The sequence below is a fragment of the Ranitomeya imitator genome, chromosome 1 (assembly GCF_032444005.1).
Source record: "Ranitomeya imitator isolate aRanImi1 chromosome 1, aRanImi1.pri, whole genome shotgun sequence".
In the NCBI taxonomy this organism is placed as follows: Eukaryota; Metazoa; Chordata; class Amphibia; order Anura; family Dendrobatidae; genus Ranitomeya; species Ranitomeya imitator.
The window spans coordinates 1038054429-1038082004 of NC_091282.1; the positions used below are offsets into that span (position 1 = coordinate 1038054429).

The following is a 27576-nucleotide window of genomic DNA, read 5'->3' on the forward strand; positions in this document are numbered from 1 at the left end:
AGTAAAACAAATGAGCCGACAATGTGAATAAGATGCTAACTTGATCTTGCTACAAACATGATCTTGCTAAACCATGGGTAACCAGAGACAAACCAAGTGAAAGAGAAAAATAAAGTTACAAAAGTCAATGGTAACAGATTTAAAAGACAACAACAGTATGCTGGAGGCAATTTGGGAGCACCAATAGATCTCCAGCCGTGTGCTATTTCACTGGGGCCACACATCAGACACATGAGGCTGCATGACGACCCTGGGATAGAATGTGGGTGAAGAACACGAAATGTATTTGCATAGTCAACAATATACAAACTCCGTCATGTAGCAGATCTCCAGACTCCAGTAGAAAGGGATAATTCTGCTGCACTGCTGGTGGAAAAGATAGGCAATGGAGATGATGGCCTGGCACAAAGAGCAGTTTTATTAATCTATGTGATTCAGAGTTGAACAAACTCCATCAGTACAAAACGCAATCACTGCAGTTTTTTTCCAGATGAAGGCGTTTGTTCAACTATGAAAAGATTAGATTAATAAGACTGCTTGGATATCTTCTCGGCTGGCAGAATTATCCGTATATCCCTTTCTACTGTTGCATTTACTGCTGGTTTTATTCCAGCATACAGAGCAGCAGCCGGTATCTATATCAGCATACGAGTTGTGCCCGACACCCCCGACTAGGTGGGCAATACCATACTATCTAGGTTTATTCCCCAGGTGAGACCTGTAACTGACTGTAATGTCTGTTTTTATAAATGTGCCCCTAGTTCAAGTGTGGGCAACCAGGCATTGGTGATTCTCAAAAATGCAAAGCGCTGAAACATTTGCATTATGATTTTTATACAGCAAAACTATATCCATCCAGTTTGGAAAATTGTAATAAACATTCATTAAAAATCAAGTTTGCCTCTGATTGCAGCTTTTTTCGGGAACCAAGACGAGCCAAACTAAATTACAATGTGTGTGCAGCACAAAGGTTATCCAATGAGCAGCTGAGATTGCAGCAGAAGGCTCATGGCTGATACTTGTATACACCTCAAGACACTAAACATCCCATGTCTACTATACATAAAAACAATTTTGGAAACAATTTTTTATTAGGTTATAAGGGTTGAAAGTTGACGAGTTCTCATTTTTCCAACAAAATTTACAAAACCAATTTTTTAGGGACCACATCACATTTGAAGTGACTTTGAGGGGCCTATATGACAAAGTACCCAAAAGTGAGACTATTCTAAAAACTGCACCCTTTTAAGGTACTTAAAACCAATAAGACAATGGACCACAAAATTTGTTGTGCAATTTCTTTTGAGTACACAGATACACATATTTGGGGGAAATCCACTGTTTGGGTGCACGGCAGAGCTTGGAAGGGAAGGAGCGCCATTTCACTTTTTGATCGCAAAATTGTCTGGAATCGAGAGCGGACGCAGTGTCGCGTTTGGAAAGCCTCTGGTGTGTGTGTGTGGAGGGGGTTTACTGTGTAGGCACAAATGACCCCATCCTTTTTGGAAACTACACCCAAGGATGTTATCCAGGGGTATAGTGAGAATTTTGAACCCACTGGTATGACAATTTGATAGCAATAGGTTGTAATATTGAATACATCGTCATTAGTGGTGATCACAAGTGCTCGCTATTTCAGTTTGCATCAGGTGCTCGGGTATGCACCGAAAATAGGGATGCTTGCATGACATGCTCTAGTCCCCACCCCGCATGTTTCTTGGCTGTTAAGATACAAAAAAAAACAGGATGGGATCCGCGATATTCCGTGGATACCAGAGCACAGATGCAAACTTAAGTAGTGAACACTTGTGCTCAAGCACACTAGCAGTCACATCGTCACCCTTTTTTTTTTTTTTTAAATCTGCCACAAATTAACTTCAACCTTACCAACTTTAACCCCAACCCCAAAGATTGGAAAAAAATGATTTTATAATTTTTTTTATTTAACTAAGGGGGTGACAGAGGGGGATTTGAGTTACCATTTTTTTTAATTTGATCACTGATAGGGACCCTCACAGTGTTCAAAAGTAACGGTGGCGCAGTGGTTAGCACTGCAGCCTTGCAGCGCTGGAGTCCTGGGTTTAAACCCCACTAAGGACAACATCTGCAAAGCGTTTGTATGTTCTCTCTGTGTTTGTGTGGGCTTCCTCCGGGCACTCCGGTTTCCTCCCACATTCCAAAAGACATACTGATAGGGAATTTAGATTGTGAGCCCCATCGGGGACAGCGATGATAATGTGTGTAAAGCACTGCGGAATATGTTAGCGCTATATAAAAATAAAGATTATTATTATTATTATTATTAAGAAGAAAAAAATCCTTAGTGTTGGGTACCGGCTGGCAGATCTCAGCGGCTGTGCATGCACCGACCATTGTTTTTCCAGGAACATGACACGGAGGGGACAGATCAGGAGCATCTGGAGATTGTGAATGTGGTGGGGGCTCAAGGGAAAATATATGTATTTTTCCATTCGGGTTAGGGTTGGGGACAACGTTGGGGTTGGGGCCAACGGTGGGGCTGGGGCCAACGTTGGGGCTAAAGTAAGGGTAGGGGCTAAAGTTAGGGTTAAGGATGGGGTTAGAGATTGGATTACGGTTAGGTTTGTGGTTAGGGGTGTGTTGCGGTTAGGGTTGGAGTTAGAATTGGTGGATTTCCACTGTTTAGGCACAACAGGGGCTCTCCAAAGGCGACATTGAGTCCGATCTCAATTTCAGCCAACTCTGCGTTGAAAAAGTCAAACGGTTCTCCTTCCCTTCCGAGCTCTGCAGTGCGCCCAAGCAGTGGGTTACCCCCACATATGGGTTATCGGCGTACTCAGGACAAATTGGACAACAACTTTTCTGGTACAATTTCTCCTGTGACCATTGTGAAAAAAATTGGAGGCTAAACAATCATTTTTGTGGGAAAAAAATATTTTTCTATTTTCACGGCGCTGCGTTATAAACTTTAGTCAAACACTTGGGGGTCAAAGCTCTCACAACACATTAGATAAGTTCCTTGAGGGGTCTAATTACCAAAATGTGGTCACTTTTGTTTTTTTTTAATGTTTAGGCACATCAAGGGTCCTGCAAACACAACATGACACCCACAGACCATTCCATCAAAGTCTGCATTCCAAAACATCACTACTTCCCTTCCGAGCCCCGATGTGTGCCAGAACAGTAGTTTTTTTCCCACATATGGGGTACCACCGTACTCAGGACAAGATGGACAACAACGCTTGGAGTCCAATTTCTCATGTAAACCCTTGTGAAAAGAAAAAATTGGGGGCTAAAAACATTTTTATGGAAAAAAAATAATTTTTATTTTCACGGCTCAACATTATAAACTTTAGTGAAACAACTGGGGGTTCAAAGTGCTCACCACACATCTAGATCTTGGGTGGTCTAGTTTCCAAAATGGGGGTGACTTGTGGGGGTTTCCACTATTTAGGCACATCAGGGGCTCTCCAAATGCGACATGGCGTTCAATTCCTGCCAATTCTGCACTGAAAAAGTCAAATGATCCTTCCCTTCCGAGCTCTGCCATGCGCCCAAAGAGTGGTTTATCCCCACATATGGGGTATCGACGTATTCAGTAGAAATTGCACGACAAATTTAGTGGTTCATTTTCTCTTTTTACATTTGTAAAAATAAAAAAATCTGGTTCTGAAATGAAATGATTGAGAAACAAAAGTTAAATGTTAGAAAAAAAAATGGTGTTGTAAAAATGAGAAATCGCTGGTCAAATTTTAACACTTAGCACAATTTTGGAAACAAATTTTTTTGGTTATGATATAAAATAGACATGTGGGAAATGTTATTTCTTAAGAATTTTTTGTGACATTTCTGATTTAAGGGCATGAAAATTCAAAGCTTGAAAATTGCAAAATTTTTGCCATATTTCCTTTTTTCATAAACAAACGCAAGTCATATCGAAGAAATTTTACCACTAACATGCAGTACAATATGTCACGAAAAAAAATTCTCAGAATCAGTGGGATACATTAAAGCGCTCCAGAGTTATAACCTCATAAAGAGACAAGTGGCCAGAATTGTAAAAATTGGCCTGGTCATTAACCCCTTTACCCTCAAGGGTGGTTTGCACGTTAATGACCAGGCCAATTTTTACAATTCTGACCACTGTCCATTTATGAGGTTATAATTCTGAAACGCTTCAACAGATCCTAATAATTCTGACACTGTTTTCTCGTGACATATTGTACTTCATGACAGTGGTAAAATTTCTTGGATATGACATGCGTTTGTGAAAAAAACGGAAATTTGTGAAAAATGGAAATTTGGCGAAAATTTAGAAAAATTCGAGTTTTCCGACTTTGAATTTTTATGCCCTTAAATCACACAGATATGCTGCACTAAATACATAAGTAACATATCCCACATGTCTACTTTACATCAGCACAATTTTGGCACCAACATTTTTTTTTATTAGGGAGTTATAAGGGTTAAAAGTTGACCAGCGATTTCTCATTTTCACACCACCATTTTTTTCTTTTTTTAGGCACCACCTCACATTTGAAGCCACTTTGAGGGGTCTACATGATAGAAAATACCCAAAAGAGACACCATTCTAAAAACTGCACCCCTCAAGGTGCTCAAAACCACATTCAAGTAATGTATTAACCCTTCAGGTGCTTCATAGGAATTATTGTAATGATTAAAAAAAAAAAAATGAACATTTAACTTTTTTCACAAAATTTTTCAATTCAGATCTAATTTGTTTTATTTTACCAAGCATAACAGGAGAAATTGGACCCCAAAAGTTGTTGTAGAATTTGTCCCGAGTACGCCGATACCCCATATGTGGGGGTAAACCACTGTTTTGGCGCATGGCAGAGCTCGGAAAGGAAGGAGTGCCGTTTGACTTATTAATGCAAAATAGGCTGGAATTGAGATCGGACGCCATGTCGCGTTTGGAGAGCCCCTAATGTGCCTAAACAGTGGAAACCCCCACAAGTGATGCCATTTCTCCCCTAAGGAACTTATCTAGATGCGTGGTGTGCACTTGAAACCCCGAAGTGCTTCACAGAAAAGTTTATAATGTAGAGCAGTAAAAATAGCGTGTGGTTAAATTGATAAGGCAGTTTTATTCTTTGGGTCAGTTCGATTATAGCGATACCTCATTTATATCTTTTTTTATGCTTTGGCGCTTTTATACAATAAAAACTTTTATATAAAAAAATATTGTTTTTGCATCGCTTTATTCTGAGAGCTGATGGCGCTGTATGGCGGCTCATTTTTTGCGGGACAAGATGACTTTTTCAGCGGTACCTTGTTTATTGATATCTGTATTTTTGATCGAGTGTTATTCCACTTTTTGTTCGGTAGTATGATGATAAAGCATTGTTTTTTTTTTTTTGCTTTTTCATTTTTTTTTTACGGTGTTTACAGAAGGGGTTAACTAGTGGGAAGGTTTATAGGTCGGGTCGTTACAGATGCCGGGATAGCAAATGTGTGTACTTTTATTGTTTTTTTTTATTTACATAAAGTAATGTATTTATTGGAACAATATTTTTTATAATTTCTTTTTTCTTTATTTAGGAATTTTTTTAAAAACATTTTTTTACATGTTATTTTTTTTTTTTTTTACTTTGTCCCAGGGTGGGACATCACTATATATTGTCAGATCGCTGATCTGACATTTTGCACAGCACTGTGTCAGATCAGCGATCTGACAGGCAGTGCAGGAAGCTTGCCGGCGCCTGCTCTCAGAAGGCACTGACAAGCCACCTCCCTGCAGGACCCCACATCCATATTGGATCTGGGGGCATGCAGGGAGGAGACCGGAGGAGACGCTCGGAACAACGCAATCACATCGCGTTGTACTGAGGGTCTCAGGGAAGCATGCAGGGAGCCCCCTCCCTGCGTGATGCTTCCCTATGCCACGAGAATGCTGCGATCTTGTTTGATAGCAGTGTTCCGGGGGTTAAAACACCAGGAGTGGTCCGTGACCGCTCCTGGCACATAGTGCCGGATGTAAGCTGTGATAATCAGCTGACGCTCGGCAGCACTCCCCTCGTGAGCACGGCTGATCGCGTATGACTTACTATCCTGTCGAGGGTCAGATAGGCCCAGGTCACATCGACGGGATAGTACATCTAAGGTCAGAGAGGGGTTAAGTACAAAATTGGCTTTGTCACTAAGCGGTTAAGATAAATTTAGGGATGACCACGACATAGGGCCCGATTCATCAAGACTAGTGATGAGAGAGTGTACTTGTTGCTCGGGTTTTCCAGAGCATGCTCGGTGACCTCCGAGTATTTGTTAGGGTTCAGAGATTTAGTTTTCATCACGGCAGCTGATTGATTTACAGCTATTAGCCAGGCTGAGTACATGTGGGGGTTGCCTGGTTGCTAGGTAATCCCCACATGTAATCAAGTTGGCTAATAGCTGTAAATCATGCTGCTGAGGCGATGAAAACAATCTCCGAGCAGTCAAATAATCGACCCGAGCGTGCTCAGGAAAACCCGAGCAACGAGTACACTCACTCATCACTTATCAAGACCAGTGTTGTTCACACGGGTCTTGATGAAGATTTGTGCTGGAGTCAGATACTCCCAATTCACAAAGATGTATGTGCCTCTACATGAATCAGGAGCGTCTGACAAGTGGTGTACACCTCTGTGTGTGCGCCTCGCCATAAACCCTACTACAGGTCTGACAAGTGGTGTACACCTCTGTGTGTGCCTCGCCATAAACCCTATTACAGGTCTGACAAGTGGTGTACACCTCTGTGTGTGCCTCGCCATAAACCCTACTACAGGTCTGACAAGTGGTGTACACCTCTGTGTGCCTCGCCATAAACCCTACTACAGGTCTGACAAGTGGTATACCCCTCTGTGTGCCTCGCCATAAACCCCATTACAGGTCTGACAAGTGGTGTATACCTGTGTGTGCCTCGCCATAAACCCTACTACAGGTCTGACAAGTGGTGTACACCTCTGTGTGTGCCTTGCCATAAACCCTACTACAGGCCTGACAAGTGGTGTACACCTGTGTACCTCACCATAAACCCTATTACAGGTCTGACAAGTGGTGTACACCTGTGTGCCTCGCCATAAACCCTATTACAGGTCTGACAAGTGGTGTACACCTCTGTGTGTGCCTCGCCATAAACCCTATTACAGGTCTGACAAGTGGTGTACACCTTTGTGTGCCTCGCCATAAACCCTATTACAGGTCTGACAAGTGGTGTATACCTCTGTGTGTGCCTCACCATAAACCCTACTACAGTGCAAGCTCGTCAAACTCGTGAAAGTTGCGGTTGCCACACCCCTGTCCACTTTGGCATAAATCGCATTAGAATGCCAAAAGTTGCTCAATTTAAGAGAAGCCTCAACGTTGCGTAAAAATTATACTTTTCGAAAGCTTTTTACACCAGATTATTAGTTTCAAATGTTTGATGAATTGAGCCTATCAACTTCTATAAAAAGCAATATATAAGTGCAGTATAAATGTATTGTTCTAACAAAATGTGTGAAGGGAAATAGAGAAAAAAAAAAAAACTAAATAGATGCAAAAGGCAAAAACTCTACAGAAGCCCGATTGCAGTAACATAACCAGTGCTTGACATTTATCAAGCAACTTGAATATGAAAGGTGTTTGCTTCACTAAGTTAACATGTAAATTATTATAAAAGGCAAAAAAAAAAGGAATCAGGAAAGTGGAAGCCTTCAATTTTCTCTTCTCCTAAATAGAATTGCATTAATCATTATAGAAGTAGGAATCACATTCTTAGCATGGTGCAGCTTCAGTATAAATTATTTGTCATTGTGTAGTGTGTGGGGGGTTCACAGGAGGTACGACTGGGAGAATTGTTAGTTTTATTAAGCCATTTCACAATATTATTACATGGGCCAATGCTGGCAATAAAAAAAATTCCAAACATCTCCGAAGCTCCAGAGAGAGCAATGAATGTTACTTTACACTGGTGTCAAGTGCAATAACTGCAGGGTGGGGAAAGAGAGAAAGAAAAGCATTAAGGGGGCTGGGGAGAAGAGTTTTTATTTATTTATTTCTGTGTCTGCATACATTTGCTTTGATTGCATTTCACATCTCAGTGCACCGCAGGCTAATGGGATTGCAATTCTACAAGGTACCCGTTTTCATTCATTATAAAAATGCTAAGTGAAATCTCATCACAAAGGTAATAAACACGAAAGGAAAAAAGGAAAAAAGCAGAGTTGAGTAACCCTTTCCTGTCACAAGAAAGCATTGAACGGAAATTCTCAAAATAAAAACCGCACAAAGAAAATAAAACAATTTAGAATACAAAAAAACGCGGAAACTACATGAAGTATTTATAGGTTAAATATCCATGAAACTTGATATAATTGAAGATATTAAACATTCTTTGCTGGGGATTTACTTGTGATTTCTATCTATAGGATTCATAAATAATGGCCATCATAAGAGGATTTCCAAATGCAGCTTTCATTATCTACAATGAATAAATAAAAGAGGAAAAAAACAACCTAAAAAATGATCAATAAAAAAAAAAAAAAAAAGTCTCGTTATACACAGCAGCAACCAGAGTACAGCTCCAAAAATAAGACACGGACTGATAGTGTACAGTCGCATGTATGTACAAACGATGATTTTGATGAATTTAATTTATTTTTTCTTGTCTTATAATATAAAATCATTTCAAGATTTTATAAATTATAGTGCAATGAAAAAAAAAAAACAAAACAAAAACTATGTTCCAATTTAATATATTAATGTTTGTTTCTCCACTGTTTTAATAAAATGAAGAAGAAAAAAAACGTCTTTTATATTAAATTAGAATATCAGCATTTTAGCCCCCACTGAAGACGGACTATGACATACAAGATAAAAAAAAAAAAGTAATGCTAATATTGATGGTTTGTCCATTACAGGTCAGCTAACTGTCCACTGGAACAGTTACAAAGCTGTTAGTTTCGATTTCACAAGGCCAATCAATACCAAGGCATACTGTTTCAATTTTGCCACCATTGATTTTTCTCCGTCTCCTTTTTTCCCTTTATAACACCCACACCTTCCAGCATTCATCTTTTCTGAAAGGAAGAAGATTTGATTTACTGAAGAAAAATTGAAGACCGCATAACAAAGATTTTACCGGCAGGGTTCTTGACATGCATGGGAAAAAAAAAGGGGGGGGACAAAAAAAAAGAAAGAAAGATGAATGTTTTGCAGGAAGGGGAAAAAAAAACCCTGTAGCTTGAGGGCATCCATTAGAACGGATTTTGAGCAATCTCGCGTAGCGTCTTGAAAGCAGCTGCAACCCAACTCGGCTTCTACGTGCTAATCTAAAACATCCTGCTAGCTTGATATAACAACGCGGAAGCCCTTATAGCTGCGCCAACCGTAATTTATGTCTGAATTTGATTCCAAAAGATGAGGAGCGCCACTTTCCGCACTACTATCCCAGGATCCAGAGTGAATTTCTATGGTACATTAGTCAGCCTATTAGAATGCAATGAAGGACGCGATGAGAAAAGGGTAGCCTGTCCTCCGAGACTTTCATCCACTGTTCTCCATCATCTCTTCTCATCCTTCTTACATTCAGCCACTTTACCAGGTGTCATCTACATGAGAGATGATTTGTCTCCTGACCCAAATAAACACAAGCCTGCTCCGTGCACACAGTGGGGGGGACAAACGGCCACTCTACGCCCCCCATTACTTCCAGGATTATTTCGCGGTTTCTTATCAGCATTTCTTCTCCCTCTCACCTGAGCCTTATTTCAGGGGACAATAATATATGAACAGGTAGTACAATTTTTTTTTTTTCTCGTCTGAATGAAAAATCTACCCATTAGGAATTCAAAAGGAGGAAAAAAAAAATTCAATGACGGCAAAGGGCAAACATTCAGCAGAAGCTATGGAGGATTTCTAAAGAGGGAAACAAATCGGCAGGAATAAAGACGCCGGCGACTTTCTCTGTGGCAGCAGCTTGTGTAAGCCTGATATTAAGACACAAATTGCATTCAGACAGGTCACTAGGTGTCAAAAGATATTAGATGCCTGCTGTGAGGGAACAACAAATCCCATCTGCTTCAGAGAAAAGAAGATTTTCATTTTTATTGAAGTGTAACTTGGGAATTTCTCTAGGTATAACAGAATTAGGTATAATACCACACCGTGGACGAGGACCCTGTAATCATCCGGGGTTTGCCTGGAATAATGGAGATTTCATTTGATCTGCCGCAAATGGGCAATATTTGATTTTAGTTTTTTCCCCCCTATTCTTTCATACTAGCATTTTCGTTGCAGTACCAGATGTTTTCTGAAAATGCCACATGCCGGAGCCTCATCCCCAAATACAGCACCTGACCTTCTCTATAATTGACTAAAAATATTGATGTAATGGCATGGGTCTGATTGTGATTTATTAAAACCACTGCCGATCCTGGGCCAGCTGCCAGCATCGCAGCCTAGTGATCGGACGGCATTAGGAAACCCATCAATACCGAAACAAAATAAATGACATTAATGGGAAAGTATTAAGGCTCAGAGTCCTGGCAACAAGCAAGCGATATGAATTCCAAAGGACAGAGAAGAATGAAAACCGCATAAACCAAATTAAACCAAAATCCTTCGAAGATTCAATTTACTAGAGGACGAGAAAACAAGATTACTTTAACGCTTGCAGCGCTGGACATGGAGTTTATAATCTGCAATTAGGATTCTAGGGGGAATTTAATATGTTCTTTAAAAAATACAATTATTTTTAACACAAAATGTAAAAGCCATGTAATAAGTATATCATTCTGCAGAGAGAAGAATGAGCAGATGGAGCAATGCTGCAATGTGTGCATATTGTGGATGTGCAGAACTGATGGTGCAAAATAAATGGCATGCTTAAGTATTGGCACAATCCAGTTATATGAATCTCACTGTGATACACCTCATTATGCCATCATTTGTAACAATACATGCTGCATGTGGAAATATATATTAAAGGGAATCTGTCAGCAGGTTTTTGCTATTTAGTATGAGGACAGCACGAGGTAAAACAAAATTCAACGATATGTCACATGGCAGGCTGTGTTCCGTTTCCTCTGAAGGTTTAATCAGGACATTCTCATTGCTTTTACTAGCTGGTGCGGGCATTCTTCTGACTCCACCCCCCTCTGTGATAAGCAGCTCACTTTCTATAGACTGTGCACATATAGAGGTGTGTGTGTGTGTGTGTGTGTGTGTGTGTGTGTGTGTGTGTGTGTGTGTGTGTGTGTGTGTGTGTGTGTGTGTGTGTGTGGTAGCTTTCTCAGCTCTGCTGTATTGCTTAATCTAAAAACGCTGTCAGAAGTGCTGCACCCAGTAAACTAAGTGATACATCATTGGATTCTGGGTCTTTCTCTACACTTATACTGCTCTCAGATGAGATGGAGGTAATCTGTCAGCAGGTTTTTGCTAAGACCCATTACACCACTCAGACTGACTGCATGTTTTATTAACTCATTGTATGCTATACACTGTGTGCAGAATTATTAGGCAAGTTATATTTTAGAGGATTATTTTATTATTGATCAACAACTATGTTCTCAAATCAACCAAAAAGACTCAAATATCAAAGCTTAATATTTTTGAAAGTTGGAGTGTTTTTATATTTTAGATTTGGCCATCTTAGGAGGATATATTTGTGCAGGTAACAATTACTGTGCAGAATTATTAGGCAACGTAATAAAAAACCTAATATATTCCCATCTCACTTATTTTCACCAGGTAAACCAATATAACTGAACAAAATTTAGAAATAAACATTTCTGACATGCAAAAACAAAACCCCAAAAAATTAGTGACCAATATAGTCACCTTTCTTTAAGATGACACTCAACAGCCTTCCATCCATAGATTCTGTCAGTTGCGTGATCTGTTTACGATCAACATTGCGTGCAGCAGCCACCACAGCCTCCCAGACACTGTTCCGAGAGGTGGACTGTTTTCCCTCCCTGTAGATCTCACATTTTATGAAGAACCACAGGTTCTCTATGGGGTTCAGATCAGGTGAACAAGAGGGCCATGCCATTATTTTTTTCTTCTTTGTGACCTTTACTGGCCAGCCACGCTGTGGAGTAGTTGGAGGCATGTGATGGAGCATTGTCCTGCATGAAAATCATGTTTTTCTTGAACGATACCGACTTCTTCCTGTACCACTGCTTGAAGAAGTTGTCTTTCGGAAACTGGTAGTAGGTCCAGGAGTTGAGCTTCACTCCATCCTCAACCTGAAAAGGTCCCACAAGTTCATCTTTGATGATCCCAGCCCATACCAGTATCCCACCTCCACCTTGCTGGCGTCTGAGTCGGAGTGGAGCTCTCTGCCCTTTACTGATCCAGCCTCTGGCCCATCCATCTGGCCCATCAAGTGTCACTCATTTCATCAGTCCATAAAACCTTTGAATAGTCCGTTTTAAGATATTTCTTGACCCAGTCTTGACGTTTTAGCTTATGTTTGTTGTTCAAAGGTGGTAGTTTTTCAGCCTTCCTTACCTTGGCCATGTCCCTGAGTATCGCACATCTTGTGCTTTTTGTTACTCCAGTAACCTTACAGCTCTGAAATATGGTAAAACTGGTGGCAAATGGCATCTTGGCAGTTTCATGCTTGCTTTTCCTCAATTCATGGGCAATTATTTTGCACCTTTTTTGCCCAACACGCTTCTTGCGACCCTGTTGGCTATTTGCCATGAAAAGCTTGATTGTTCGGTGATCACGCATCAAAAGTTTGGCAATTTCAAGACTGCTGCATCCATCTGCAAGACATCTCACAATTTTGGACTTTTCAGAGCCTGTCAAATCTCTCTTCTGACCCATTTTGCCAAAGGAAAGGAAGTTGCCTAATAATTAAGCACACCTTATATAGGATTTTGATATCATTAGACAACACCTCTCCTCATTACAGAGATGCACATCACCTTATTAACTTAATTGGTAGTTGGCTCTCAAGCCTGGACAGCTTGGAGTAGGATAACATGTAAAAAAAAAAAAAAAAGTATCATGTGATCAAAATACAACTTGCCTAATAATTCTGCACACAGTGTATGTATTTATGCACTTTGTCAATTACCATTTAAAACATTGACTATAATCATTACTGTTCACAATTATTAACCACTACAAAAGTTTTGATATTATGGGGGTGCTTTTGTAGGACCAATGTAGCCAGGCAAATGTACAACCAAACTGAGGTTTTTATAGATTATCTAAAATTTATATACTTGGCCTTTTTCTGTTTATAATACAAAAGCAACATAAACCGTGAACTCTGTAACCCAAATTACTTTTTTGATTGTAGTTAACTAAAATATTTAAAAGGGAGGTTGTCTCAACTAAAACATAAGCTGGCACATTGCCCCTATAAAATCATACCTTTACTGTATAAATCTGTCTTTTTTCAGCAAAAAAACCTCTCAATTCCCATATGTTAATTACACCCGTGACCAGGCTGAGCAGATTCAGCGCACCGGTCTGCCCCTTGTGTTTGGATACCCCTGCCTTCCTGTCTGGTGACTGACAGTGAGCAAAGGTTTCAAGAGAAAGTTAGTGTCCGACAGTGCTGTCTTGCCCATAGCGAGATCAGTCACAGAAGAAGCTGGTGCCAGAGCTCAATCACTGTCAGTTCTTAAAGCTTGCACGCATGCACACGGCTCTACCCTCTGTGCTGCGGCTGCACACTATGCAGTGTAGTGGGCCGGCTGTAGCAGAGAGGAAAGTGCTGTGTGCATATATGCGTCAATCTGGGATCTTTGACAGTGAGCGCTAGGCACCAGTATGGAGCGGGCGCCGGGCGCTGACTGCAGAGGAGGGACTAAGCGGACTGTGGCCGACGCTGATTGGTCGCGGCAGCCATGACAGGCAGCTGGAGAGACCAATCAGCGACTTGGATTCCATGACAGACAGAGGCCGCAACCAATGAATATCCGTGACAGACAGAAGGACAGACAGAAAGACGGAAGTGACCCTTAGACAATTATATAGTAGATGATCCAGTAGATCCAACTCTGTAGTAGGAGAGTTGGGAAAAATTAACATTTCCTGCAGTATTGCCGCTTGTCCATTAGCATGCTAAACACAGTCATAAAAAGTCTATAGCTTGTTGAAAGTTGGGAAGGGAATCCAAAAAGGAATTTGTATTTAGATTAATCCAACTGCATAGGAGGAACAGAGGTCTGAACAGAATGGCCCAACAATGATTTGGCCATTTATAATGGTTCCTATAAAGTGCCAAAATATTCAGCAGAACTTAACTTTACGTTAGGAGAGAAGTGGTCTCTAAATAATGGAGGTTTGGTATTTGTTCGCAATGGAAAAGTTGCAAAATTGGCAAGTATTAGTATGGTTTTGATTCTGTAAGAATCAGATATAAAATGTATTATTGGTTTATTTCCTTTTGCTAGAGGTAAGTTAGTCAAAAATCAAGAAACTAAATACTCACAGAACCAATGATATTTAAGGAGGACGTGTCAATACATTTTTTTTTTCATACTGCATACCACCTTCAATTTCTGCTGTTCCATCGATTCTGGGGAAGTTTTTTTTTTTTTTTTACTTTGACACACTGTTCCAAAAGTACGCCTCCCAGTATATATAATATGGTGCATTCTAAAGAACTTCTCTTTGGCTGTTTGCTTTTTCTCTGTTATGATGCTGGCCAATGAAAACACAGCGGCATCATAGAGGGTGAAAAGACAAGCGCCCAGAGGTCACAGATGCAGTCTGGTTCAGCATGTCCTCCTAACAAGAGATGTGTGCGCCAGTATCAGGAAAGGACTCCGACTGCAGAGATCACAGTGTGTTCACTTGAAACAAATCTCACCTCGGGAGAACCCCCCGAGCCAGAGTGCAGGAGTGACTTGGTGTGTGTGTGTGTGTGTGTGTGTGTGTGTGTGTGTGTGTGTGTGTGTGTGTGTGTGTGTGTGTGTGTGTGTGGTCTTTGTAATACTATATAAAAGCGGCCATCTTTTGATTGTCAAGTGTTCGAGGAAAAAAAAAAGCCCCAAAACATGCTCTGTCATATGCCCAGCTGGTTGTGCATATCAGGTGCTTTTTATTAAAATACTGAAATATCCTACAGAAAGATCACATTACACAGAGGGAATAGGTAAGTGCAACATTAAAATACTGAAATGCTAAAGACATTGGGAGGCTGTAACTACAGATCATGATCTACATAGAATGTACAAATGCTGTTACATTGCTGAAAACAATTCCACAGATCTCGTTTTTACACTTCTGCATTTTTTCAGTGTCAGCACATGTATTTCACCACTTTAATTCAAGATATCATCATATCACAGGCCAAACAATTACACTATTAGTCCAAAACCAGCAAACAAAATAAAAAAAACATTTTAGGCCGCAATTCACACATCCATGTGTCACGGTGTGTGATACACCAATTGCCCTCGGGTCTCCTGACCCGAAAGGGAAATCCTATGAGGAAGAGTTCAGATCAGGAGACCCGAGGAAAATCGTTTTTTTTTTTAAATTTTGCTTGCTGGTTTTGGACTAATAGTGTAACTGTTTGGCCTGTTATATGATGTTATATGACCCACAGCCAATTTGTGCATTGTAGTCCATACTCTAACTGTGAAACATGGATGTGTGAATCTGGTCTAGGGCAAAATCAAGCTCACGAAGGGCGATGGGCAGAATGAAATTAAGTAGGAATAGAAGGGATAGGATGAAAAAAATATAAAAAAATAAGTTAAGATAGCCAAATAACGCAATCTCAAAAGAAATAAAAGGCAAAGATGAATCAAAGGGCATAGTGATGAATAGTCTAGAACCCATTAGGGAAGGTTTACACTTGCCAACCTGTGACTGTTTAATGATCACAGGACCGCTTACATGCAAGCCGATTGGCGGCCAGTTAAAAGTCTGCTTAGACAAGCCGACCACTCATGCCCAGAACATACATTTTTTTCCTGACGGTCTGCACTGCATGTATCATGTTTAAAAAGTCATGTCTTTATTCACTCTCTATGAAACCTTTCCAAGCTCTCAATCAACAAAAAGAAATGGAAGCAAATTAAAGTGATTCCCACATAGGGCAATCTACCACAGTCTTGTTCGAAAGAGTGATTAGTATTAAGCCATCATGGAGCTCCATTGAAACCCATTGATATTGTGCTTCTTCCTATATAGAGCAGTACTGTTCTAATGCTGCATATAGAACAAGTGATCAGGCAATCAAAGGTTTTAATCACCTAGAAGTTATGGCAAAAAAGTTTAAAAATATATATTAAAAAAAAAAAAATTGTGTACCCTCCTTCACTGACATTAAAATTACACACAAAAAAACCCCCACAAACATATATGTGGTATCACCACGTCGATTAGAGTCTGATTCATCACAATATAAAATGTATTAACCCGATCGGTAAACGCTGTGAACAGAGAAAAAAAAAAGTGTAGTGGGAAGAGATGTCATATCTAGCCCAAAATGACATCAATAAAAACGTTGATTTGCCCAGCAAAATACTGTATAAGCCACCACCCAGCTCCATCGACCAAAATAAAAAAAAAATAGTTATGGGTCTTAAGAAATTTAAAACCATTTGCTTTAAAAAAGAAAAAAAAAGTCAGTTTTTTTCAACCACTAAAATAAAAATGCTGGACTAATATTTGGCATTGCTGTATTCAGACTAATGGGGAGAATCATGGTGCCAGGTAATCTTTAACTTACAATGTATGCCATAAGAAATGTTCTAGTTCTAAAAAAAAACTGTTAGAATGGAGTTTTGTTAGCATTTTCACTGCACTGAGAAGTTTTTTCTTTTTTTTCCAGTACACTATTCTGCAAAAAAAAAGTCCTCATAAGTCTATGTGGACAGGAAATTAAAGTTATGATTCTTTGAAAAAGGGGAGGGAGGGGGGAAAAAAAACATGCCAAAACAGAAATTAGCCATGTTAGGAAGGGGTTAAAAAAGGGGGACAAGACGAGCATTTTTTTTTTATAATTATTATTTACATCCTCTGACATTAGAAGGATGAAAAATTCTAAGTAAATATACATCATCGCATGTACGTTAAAACCCAAAAATGTGCCTGGTCAGGAAAAATGGTCCGGTCATGAACTAGTTCAGAAACCTCAGTTATCGGAATTTGACACCTCTTAGCAATAAAATCTGCAGCCATGTATGAAGCCAAAATAAAGAAAAAGAAGCTGCACCATGCTCATGGAGGTAGAATGAGGCCTAACCATCCTTTCAAAAGCAAAGGGGTGGCATCCAAGGACCCTTCCCCAAGGATCATCAGGAAAGTCAAAAATACACATCGCTCATTACATAGTTTCTCAGAGCTCTTGCAAGCAGGACCATTACTTGTAGTGTAGAATTTGGCTATGTTGGCTGATAAAGTGATGCAGAGTATGCTGGCGCTATCTTATTATTAATTAGGCTCTACTTATATCAATTAGCAACATTGAAAAAGTCTTCATGGACCAATTCCAGGAATAATTCCTAAAACGGGAAAATCTGCATATGAATAAACCAGAATACATTTTGTGGCGGCCTTACCTTGCTGAAGAACTTCCCCACGCGCCGTGTTTGTCTGTGAGAATATTGATAATCTTTTGGACCAGTTGGGTAGCAGTCACGTGATCTCTGTACTTGGCAGCTCTAATTAAATGGTCGCACATCTTTTCATCTTCTCTCTTTTCTGCTGAATACTGCGCACAGAGTGACTGGAAGAAACATGTAAGAAGTGTGCTTTAACACGTCTATGTACACAGGAAAAAATAGTTCAACACAAGAAAAGGATACGTCGTTAGTCAAGAAATCTAACATCCTCGTTTATTTAGTTGTGGCATGAAAAGGACATCAACAAATACATTATTTGATATTGTTCTCCAATATCTACCAGCTAAAAAGTCACAAATGACTTTCTATATCAAATGCAAATTTAAAGTCAGACATCCTGCTCACACCTCTACCCAACTCTTTGGACCTTAGAGGGCACATTTTCAGTTTGTGGTGCTAAAAGCGTTTCAATCACCAAGCTTTCTACAATCCCAGGCACACATGACCAATTCAGTCTGCAGCCATAGCCCTAAATACTTTTACTTCTGGAGAAGAACCCCAAATGACTGCAATACCAACAAAGGTAAACTAATCCATAGTATTTAATTGTATTTGTACAATCAAAATTCCACTAAAAAGTTAGATGAAAATGCACATTTCTTAAAACAGGCAACCGAGGAAGTAGTAAATGCTTTAAAGTGCTTCCTAATGGTCTAATGGATCAGTCTTTACAATTTGAACAGCAACTTTTCATACCTGACATAAAATCTATAGATATAAATCACATTAGAGGCCCATTCTTTACCGATTATCAATCTCTGTCTCCTTGTGGAACATTAGCTTTGCATTTGACCTTATACAATGAAATGAAAATTAAGCCTTATAATGTCTTTTGTAAGAAAATTACAACCTATAAAATGTTAAATACACTTGTTTCACACTTTATAAATAGCAACTAATGACAAAAAAAGAACTAAACGATACGTCCAGATCTGCCGCCTCAACAAAAAGGAAGAATTAGTGATTGCCATAATTTATAAACCATAGACTTTCTAAGTAAAATTGAGTTGATGTTTGTGGAAAGGGATTCTGGTTTATCAGACAGTGATGCAACAATTTTTGAACTTTCTAGAATTTTCCATAATTCTGCGTAGATTTTAGATCAAATGTACATCAGATTGCCACATAAGTCCTAACAATAGGTAAAGAGAAGCAATTGAGTAAAAAATGTTAGACTGAGGGAAATGATCCAATATCATGGATCTGTGAAGGAAAACTATGAACAATTTTCAGTATCTAGTGAGACCCCTTAGTGCAGCAATAGCTGGATCTAAACCAGGGGTCTCAAGCTCTGATGAGTATATGAGCCGCACCTAGAAAAAAAAAAAAAAAGAATTTGATGGGCCGCATTCTTTGCAGGACGACATGACATTTTTTAGTGGTACCAATTTGTTTTTTCCATACACCTTTTTGATCATTTTTAGGAACATTTTTGGTGTGTTTTCTAATAATAAATAATAAAAAAAAAAACATATCCTTTTCCATTGCCTTACTCCCTCGGTGAACAGTGCCCTTTTCTCCTCCACAGCCAGGTTGGCGCATGGCAGTAATGTCATGCATCGCTGGCGACAGGCACGTCTACGTCAGCTGCCAGCCTCCGATTGGCCAGTTGTTGGTATTGTGGTGCAGAGAGCTGGTCTCTGCGCCCTGATGCATTTCAATCTAATATGCATCTGAAAATGTACATTCAACTGAAAAATACATGCTAGCATTGGCAGCCACCAGGGCCGCGCCACGATAACAGGAGCTCCGGTGTCTGTGGGCGGCATGATGCAGCCACAGGGATCGCTTGCAGCCAGCATGATTGAAGAATGTAAGCCCGCAAGGGCAGGGTCCTCGCCCCTCTGTACCAGTCGGTCATTGTTAGTTTGGTTTACTGTAAGTGATATTTGTATTTTGATGTAAGCCCGTCTCATGTACAGCACCATGGAATTAATGGTGCTATATAAATAATAATGATTGAGACCTATGCTCTATACGTTTTCACCAATTGTGGGTTATTCCTGCACATAGACTTTAATATATTCGTTGTCTCACGATTTTTTTTTCTTTGAGGTACAAGTGAGGCAGGAGTGGGATTCCAGTATATCCAAAATAAAATGTCTATTGCACACTGGATAAGTGTAAATGGTGAAGCTTTATGGATAAAGTATAATAGATGACTTCATATAGAAGAGCTTGTTCCTTGATTGTGACAATACGTAACGACTGTTCGATTCATGAAATCTTTATCAAATTAGTCAGTGTATATGGAATACCAGGAATACATAGGCTGTCCTTATTCCTATCCAGCGTCATATGCTTAGCACCCAATAAGGACAGCCTATTTATTCCTGGCAATCCATATACACTGACTAATTTGAGAATAAGTAATGACATTTCTGTTACAGAACCCCCCAGCACCAAGAATGTTATGCAGTATATGTATGTATAATAGTTTCCATGTGAAATGCATCAGTCCACAGGCTGCGCCCCTGGACAAGATATTTTCTTTCTGACCTCCCCCCACCTTTGTAATTCCCACAGTAAATATTGGCAGGCTCTGGCCCCCTGCGGCTATTGTTATTTATGTCTGGCCCGCTGTTTTCCTATTGGCCTGCCCTGTGTATCTGTGTTATATATTCTGTGTGCTGTAAATAAAGGGTGTTCTTAAGGTACCGTCTCACAGTGGCACTTTGGTCGCTACGACGGCACGATCCGTGACGCTCCAGCATCGCTCCAATATCGCTCCAGCGTCGTAGACTGCGGTAACACTTAGCAATGCACAACGCTGGAGCGATAATTTCACAACGTATTTGCGCTGTAGAAGCTGTTGGTTACTATGCGCACATCGTATACAATATCGTGCACACCTTTGTTACACCATGCGATCATGCCGCCACAGCGGGACACTAGACGACGAAAGTTTCAAACGATCTGCTATGATGTACGATTCTCAGCGGGGTCCTTGATCGCAGGAGCGTGTCAGACACAGCAAGATCGTAAGTATATCGCTGGAACGTCACGAATCGTGCCGTCGTAGAGATCAAAATGCCACTGTGTGACGGTACCCTTAGACTGGAAATACGTAGAGAAGCAGTCAGCTTTTATATGCTCTCATGTAATCAAGAAATTCCTGCCAGCGTCCTTCATTCAGAATCTAGCAAAAGCAGAGTGGACCTCCTGAAACACGGGGTGGTACTGAAAGAGGTACCCCAGCTTGGTAGACCCCGTTACAATTTAGATTCATGGAATCTTTGTCACACTCAAAGAAGAAGCCCTTCTATATGAATGCACCTACTACACCTCACAAAGCGTGATCATTTAAACTTGACTAGTCAAGTGTGTAGTGGACATTTCTTTTTAATCCTGCACATAGTCCTGAAGGAAATTTAGCACATCCCTCCTTACAAGATTGCTTTAACTTCTAGATTGGTGAATTCTCTCTCCACTTAGGGGTCCACAACAATTCATTAGGATTATGTTGAGGACTTTGTCTTGGCCATTCCAATACGTTAACATTATTCTTCTATACCATTTTTGTAGGAATACTTGTCATGCAGCAGGACCAAAAGCACACAACTCTTCTGGAGGTCCTCATAAATGTCAATTGTTCATGCCATGATACTCTTCCACAAACGTGTTGTGAAGACTAGACTTTGCTAAATCCTTAATCTATTCAATTCTTTATTTTAAATTATCTGCAAATCTTAAAGTTTCACAAACTTTAGCCACTCACAAACACGTGACATTGGATAATTTTCCGCAACAATAAAAGATTCAAGTATGTTTCTCTCATTTGCTTGAATTCGTTCTTTGTCCAATTGTGTGAAAATCTTATGTAGCTTTAAGTTAATTAAGCAAAAATATTGAACATTTTAAAGGGTTCACAAACTTTTAAGCACCACCGTATATGTACCCATATACATAAACAGATGCATAGCTAATTATGCAGTAATAAAGGTTTACAAACAGGTCCTAACACCTAACATACCACGTGTAAGGGCACATTCAGATGTCAGTGATTGCTGGACAAGTTCTATGATTTTCTCTGATAGCGCCAGCACTCAGTATCTGTGGGTATTTTCACATACTCAAATTTGTTTTTTTTAAATTAGTGACCCACAAAAAAATGACTGCTCTTACTACAGAATAAGATTCAACAATGCAAGTCTATGGGTCAATGAAAGAAAAACAAAGAAAACACGTTTGAAGCTGATGGTGAATACTGGAACTCCGACCAAACCGATGAAAATCTGATAAAAGCAATGATTCAAATCCATCTTTTTATGGGTATATATATATATATATATATATATATATATATATATATATATATATATATATATATATATAAAAATCACTGATGTCTGAATGAGCTCTAATGCAAGGCGGCTCTAAGGGCAAATGTATCCACTTAATAGTGCCACTTATTGTTTATTAGGTCACCTGTAACGGATTACACATTTCTACTATTTTCTAAAAAATTAATGAATAAAAAAAAATTAACTGGAATATAAGCTGGTATGCATGCAACGTGTAAGTTTATGATCACACTGGCCACTAAACAGACAAAACCCTAAGATTAAAAACAAAATGACCAAATACCCTGCAGTAAAATAAATAGAAATAGTGCATTAAAACTTGCATATGGATGGAAATGCCACTCGTCAGTGGAAAGTACCTGCAGAACAATGGGAGATCAGTAGGGACACAGCGGAGATGGAGGAACTGCCGGCCCGGGAAATGACCCCACACGTATCGTCGTGTCTTCGTCAGGGGAGATAACTAGTTGCATTTCCATCCATATCAGGGATCCTTTCCATATAATTGAGCTCCATGGCACACTGCACTCTATGGATTGGATTTTCCCTTTTATATGAACAGCATTCTCCACCAGCCTTTATATAGACTGTCTCTTCTTGGTTGTCACATTCTGGATGTTCCTGTAATTGATCCCCACTATTATGGCACCACTTGATCCCTAGATGCCATTTTCTTGGCTTTGTTCTAGGTATCTTTGAGCTGAGGAGGTATGGATACTTTTCCCTTTCCTCTATCTTCATTCTCCTTGGGGATCCTTTGAGTTTGTTTTGGTGTCATTATCTATGGGCATGTGCATTATATATTGTGTGATATCATATTACCTCACTGTCTTATAGTTAATAGATCTATGCACTGTGTGGGATATCTAGGTCTGGAATCTCTTGTATGTTTTTAAATGGTTTTATTAATTTTTCTTGCTTGTGGTCGTGTTATCAATTTAATAAAATTGTTATTCTACTATTTGGAGTGTTCACATTTCTACAGGTAGTTCTCTCTCCCCTTTTTTTTTTTAAATAACATTGTTTTGATAAAAAAAAATGTAAAAGCTATCCAACCACATCAAGGTGACCCTATTTGAGACAGTCCTAACCTCTAGTACCTCCAGTTAATTTCTTTCAGTTATTGCTTCACACTGCTGCTCCATTTACAGTCTATGGGACTGATAGTGACAGCCAAATACAGCGATCGACTATCTTTATCAGTCCCGTAGACCATGAATGGAGAACAGAAAAACAAAAAATGTATGACATGTCAATAATAATTATTTAAACATAGAATTTCCTGCCAATTTTGGGATCAATCAGGAGGACTTTCTGGATGTTTGAACTGATGTTACAAAATTCTGTGTAACCCTTAGTAGCTTTAGAAAGTAACAAGCCACAAATTAACTGGTACATTTCCAAAGTAACCAATAACTCTGTCAAGTTATTTTATTAAGTACCCCCTTTTTAAGCAGAGGGTTCATATGGAGGAGTTGCTCCGATTCTAGAGAACTAAAACCATCCTTGTATTAAATGGACGGAAATTTATCTCATTGGACGTTATGTAGGACTATATTTTACCATAAGCAGTTACTACAGGGTAGCTAAAGCTAGACCCTGGCAATACGGTTTACCAGGCCTGCCAGGAGCAGGTTGCCCCAAAATCACAAACTGAAAGATGCCAGGGCCACATTCTGCCAGGTGTAGGATGCGGAGCAATTAGCTGATCACCCTGGCACCGCATTCTTTCCCAGGTACTAGTCAAATACTAAGGTAGGATTTCCAGGAGAAACATGTAATGCATAAGGTTTCTTTCTAACGGGAAAACACTAAACATGTCTGAGATCATATTCATGCAGCGCCACTTACAACTAGAAAAAATAATTTTACTACAAAGTTTGTAGTGTACACACACACACACCAGGAAAAATCTATCATTGATCTTAAACGTCAGGCAAATTCAACTCTATTCCATGACATCTAGAATAGGAAAATTAACCCCATACTGACATCGGACGGTATAGTACGTCCGATGTCAGCTCCCCTGCTTTGATGCAGGGCTCCGCGGTGAGCCCGCATCAAAGCCGGGACATGTCAGCTGTTTTGAACAGCTGACATGTGCCCGCAATAGCGGTGGGTGAGATCGCGATTCACCCGCCGCTATTAACTAGTTAAATGACGCTGTCAAACGCAGACAGCGGCATTTAACTACCGCATCCGGCCGGGCGGCCGGAAATGACATCATCGCCGACCCTGTCACATGATCGGGGGTCGACGATGCGTCAGGATGGTAACCATAGAGGTCCTCTATGGTTACTGATCACCGGTGGCTGTGAGCGCCACCCTGTGGTCGGCGCTCACAGCACACCTCCATTTCTGCTACATAGCAGCGATCAGCAGATCGCTGCTATGTAGTAGAGGCGATCGAGTTGTGCCTGCTTCTAGCCTCCCATGGAGGCTATTGAAGCATGACAAAAGTAAAAAAAAAAAAAAAGTTAAAAAAATGTGAAAAACATAAAAAAAATATAAACGTTTAAATCACCCCCCTTTCGCCCCAATCAAAAAAAATAAAAAAAAAAAATAAATCAAATCTACACATATTTGGTATCGCCACGTTCAGAATCGCCCGATCGATCAATAAAAAAAAAGCATTAACCTGATCGCTAAACGGCGTAATGAGAAAAAAATCGAAACGCCAGAATTACGTTTTTTTGGTCGCCGCAACATTGCATTAAAATGCAATAACGGGCGACCAAAAGCACGTATCTGCACCGAATTGGAATCATTCAAAACGCCAGCTCGGCACACAAAAAATAAGCCCTCAACCGACCCCAGATCATGAAAAATGGAGACGCTACGAGTATCGGAAAATGGCACAATTTTATTTATTATTTTTTTTTAGCAAAGTTTGAAATTTTTTTTCACCACTTAGGTAAAAAATAACCTAGTCATGTTAGGTGTCTATGAACTCGTAATGACCTGGAGAATCATAATGGCAGGTCAGTTTCAGCATTTAGTGAACCTAGCAAAAAATCCAAGCAAAAAACAAGTGTGGGATTGCACTTTTTTTGCAATTTCACCGCACTTGGAATTTTTTTCCCGTTTTCTAGTACACGACATGGTAAAACCAATGATGTCGGTCAAAAGTACAACTCGTCCCGCAAAAAATAAGCCCTCACATGGCCAAATTGACGGAAAAATAAAAAAGTTATGGCTCTGGGAAGGAGGGGAGTGAAAAACGAACATGGAAAAACGAAAAATCCCACAGTCATGAAGGGGTTAATATTACACAGCATATTTGTTTATGGGATACCCTGTATTACAACCCGTAGTTGGCTACACTTTTCAATACAATCATATAGAAACATATGTCAAGAAGAGGGCCTAAAGCTGGAGACTAAAAAGATAAGATCATCCTAAATGTTGCCAATCACCTTTATGTTGGCTCATTTGCCACAAATATGCCAGCATAAACTGTCAAATTAGTTTAGAAAAAATTAAAATTAAACAAAAAAAAAAAAATTATACATACATACACATATATATATATACATATATATATATACATATATATATATATACATACATACACACATATATATATATATATATATATATATATATATATATATATATATATATATATATATATATATATATATATATATATATACATATATACATATACACATATACACATATACACATATACACACACACACATTCGGTTACAGATCTCTCCACACAGTTTCAGACAAGTGATAAAAAAAAATTGGAAAAAAATAATAATAATGTAATAATGTACAATTCCAAAGCCATAGTCAGACTGCTAAATGGTAAAAAAAAAAAAAAAAAAAAAAAAAAAAAAAAATGGTAAATTGGGCTGACTTTATTTTCTATGTGTAGGGTCAGCTTTAAAGTAGCATTGGTTAATTTAAAAGTACAGTGCATTAATTACTCTGTTGATTCAATGATTGATGACAATCAAGACATGCTGCCGAAACCATGGTATTTGTATTGTACCGCTACGGGTTTATATGTCAACTCTCAAAAGGTTAAACATCTTACAAATGGTTCAAGGCGAACTGCAGTGTTTTCACTTTTTACAGAAAGATAATGTGTTTCCCCCCTGAACATGGACTACTGATTTAATGATCTGAAGGCATTAAAGCCGCAGTCCCAGATAAATTAGTTGTAAATAATTCAGAAGGCAGTTAGACTGAATATACATTTACAGACCCCATGTTCTCAGTCATTTATATTGCCATCCTCTCCAAGCTCGGCTTCCTCTATAAAGAGCAATTCAAAGATGAGAGCGTAAGGAGAATTAACTAGTTAATGTGATCAGTATCCTCAGTGGGGTCTGATGAAGACATGGAGTGGAGATAACATATATAGAATCATATGTTTGTGGCCCGCAGACAGTTTGGAGAATTTTGATGACAAACAATACACAACATACAAAATGCCTGCTGATGCCCTCACAAATGTTACAATTTACAAAAAAGGATTCGTCACCGAGCTTTCATGGTAACGTAACACTCCAGGTAAATGAAGACGACATTGTCTACCTAGTAGTATTTGTACACTTGACCTCTGGATTTCAGATTCCACCTAGGGAAATTCTATAAAAAAGCTCCAATAAGCCCTGGAAGAGCGAAATCTTGAAAGCACAAGAGCAAAGTAAATTCTGCCAATGACAATGTCTGTCAGGCATGTTCAGCTCTGAAGTGATGCGTGATGCTGCTGTCATCCTGAGCCTGAAAGTATTGATTTTTCACAGCAACAAAATAGAAAAAAAATCCACCAATGAAATAGATATAGTATCATCCTCTGGATAATAGCCCCAAGGTTACTGGAGGCAGCACACTTATCAAAAGGTATCTCTTCCATTCCTCCAGCTTTAATGGACTAGATAGGAGATATTTAAACACTCCCATTCTATTGCACAGGCTTTAACCCAGATTTTAGTCTAGACCCCACAAGGTTTGAAATGGTGCATGTAAAATTAAATATTACCTCTATTAACACACATTTAAGCTAAAACAGGTAAAAAAGATCTATACGCTAGAATAAGGCAATATTCACTTTGCTCTACGAACAGTGGTATACCATGAAGGCCTTTAAAGGGAACCTGTCACCCCGAAAATCGCGGGTGAGGTAAGCCCACCGGCATCAGTGCTTATCTACAGCATTATGTAATGCTGTAGATAAGCCCCCGATGTTACCTGAAAGAGGAGAAAAAGACGTTAGATTATACTCACCCAGGGGCGGTCCCGCTGCTGGTCCGGTCGGATGGGTGTCTCTGGTCCGCTGCGGCGCCTCCCATCTTCATTCCAAGACGTCCTCTTCTGATCTTCAGCCACGGCTCCGGCGCAGGCGTGCTTTGTCTGCCCTGTTGAGGGCAGAACAAAGTACTGCAGTGCGCAGGTGCTGGGAAAGGGCAGAGAGGCCCAGCGCCTGCGCACTGCAGTACTTTGCTCTGCCATAGACAAGGTGCAACCCCCAACCCCCCATACACAGGATAATATTTGCTGAATTCACCAATATAGACTGTTTCACCCGACAGTCTAAAGTGTAAGAGGGCCTTGGACAAATGATTGTAGGTAGAGATGTTGATTGGGCACATCTGATTTCAGACTGCTGATCAATTTGTTCTCTTGGTGATGAGTTGCCGTGAAACATGTCTGGTGATGGGTCTCAAGAGAACACAGCAGGAGCCGTTG

At 39.6% G+C, this 27576-nt stretch overlaps 1 protein-coding gene across 1 annotated transcript in view; it reads right to left on the reverse strand.

The window, feature by feature from the left end:
* LRBA (LPS responsive beige-like anchor protein) overlaps nucleotides 1-27576 on the reverse strand; it is an 825317-nt gene that overhangs the window by 477090 nt on the left and 320651 nt on the right. Inside the window, exon 36 of the mRNA XM_069744053.1 lies at nucleotides 17502-17668. Within this exon, the coding sequence (XP_069600154.1) occupies nucleotides 17502-17668 (167 nt within the window). The remainder of the gene's footprint in view (nucleotides 1-17501; nucleotides 17669-27576) is intronic.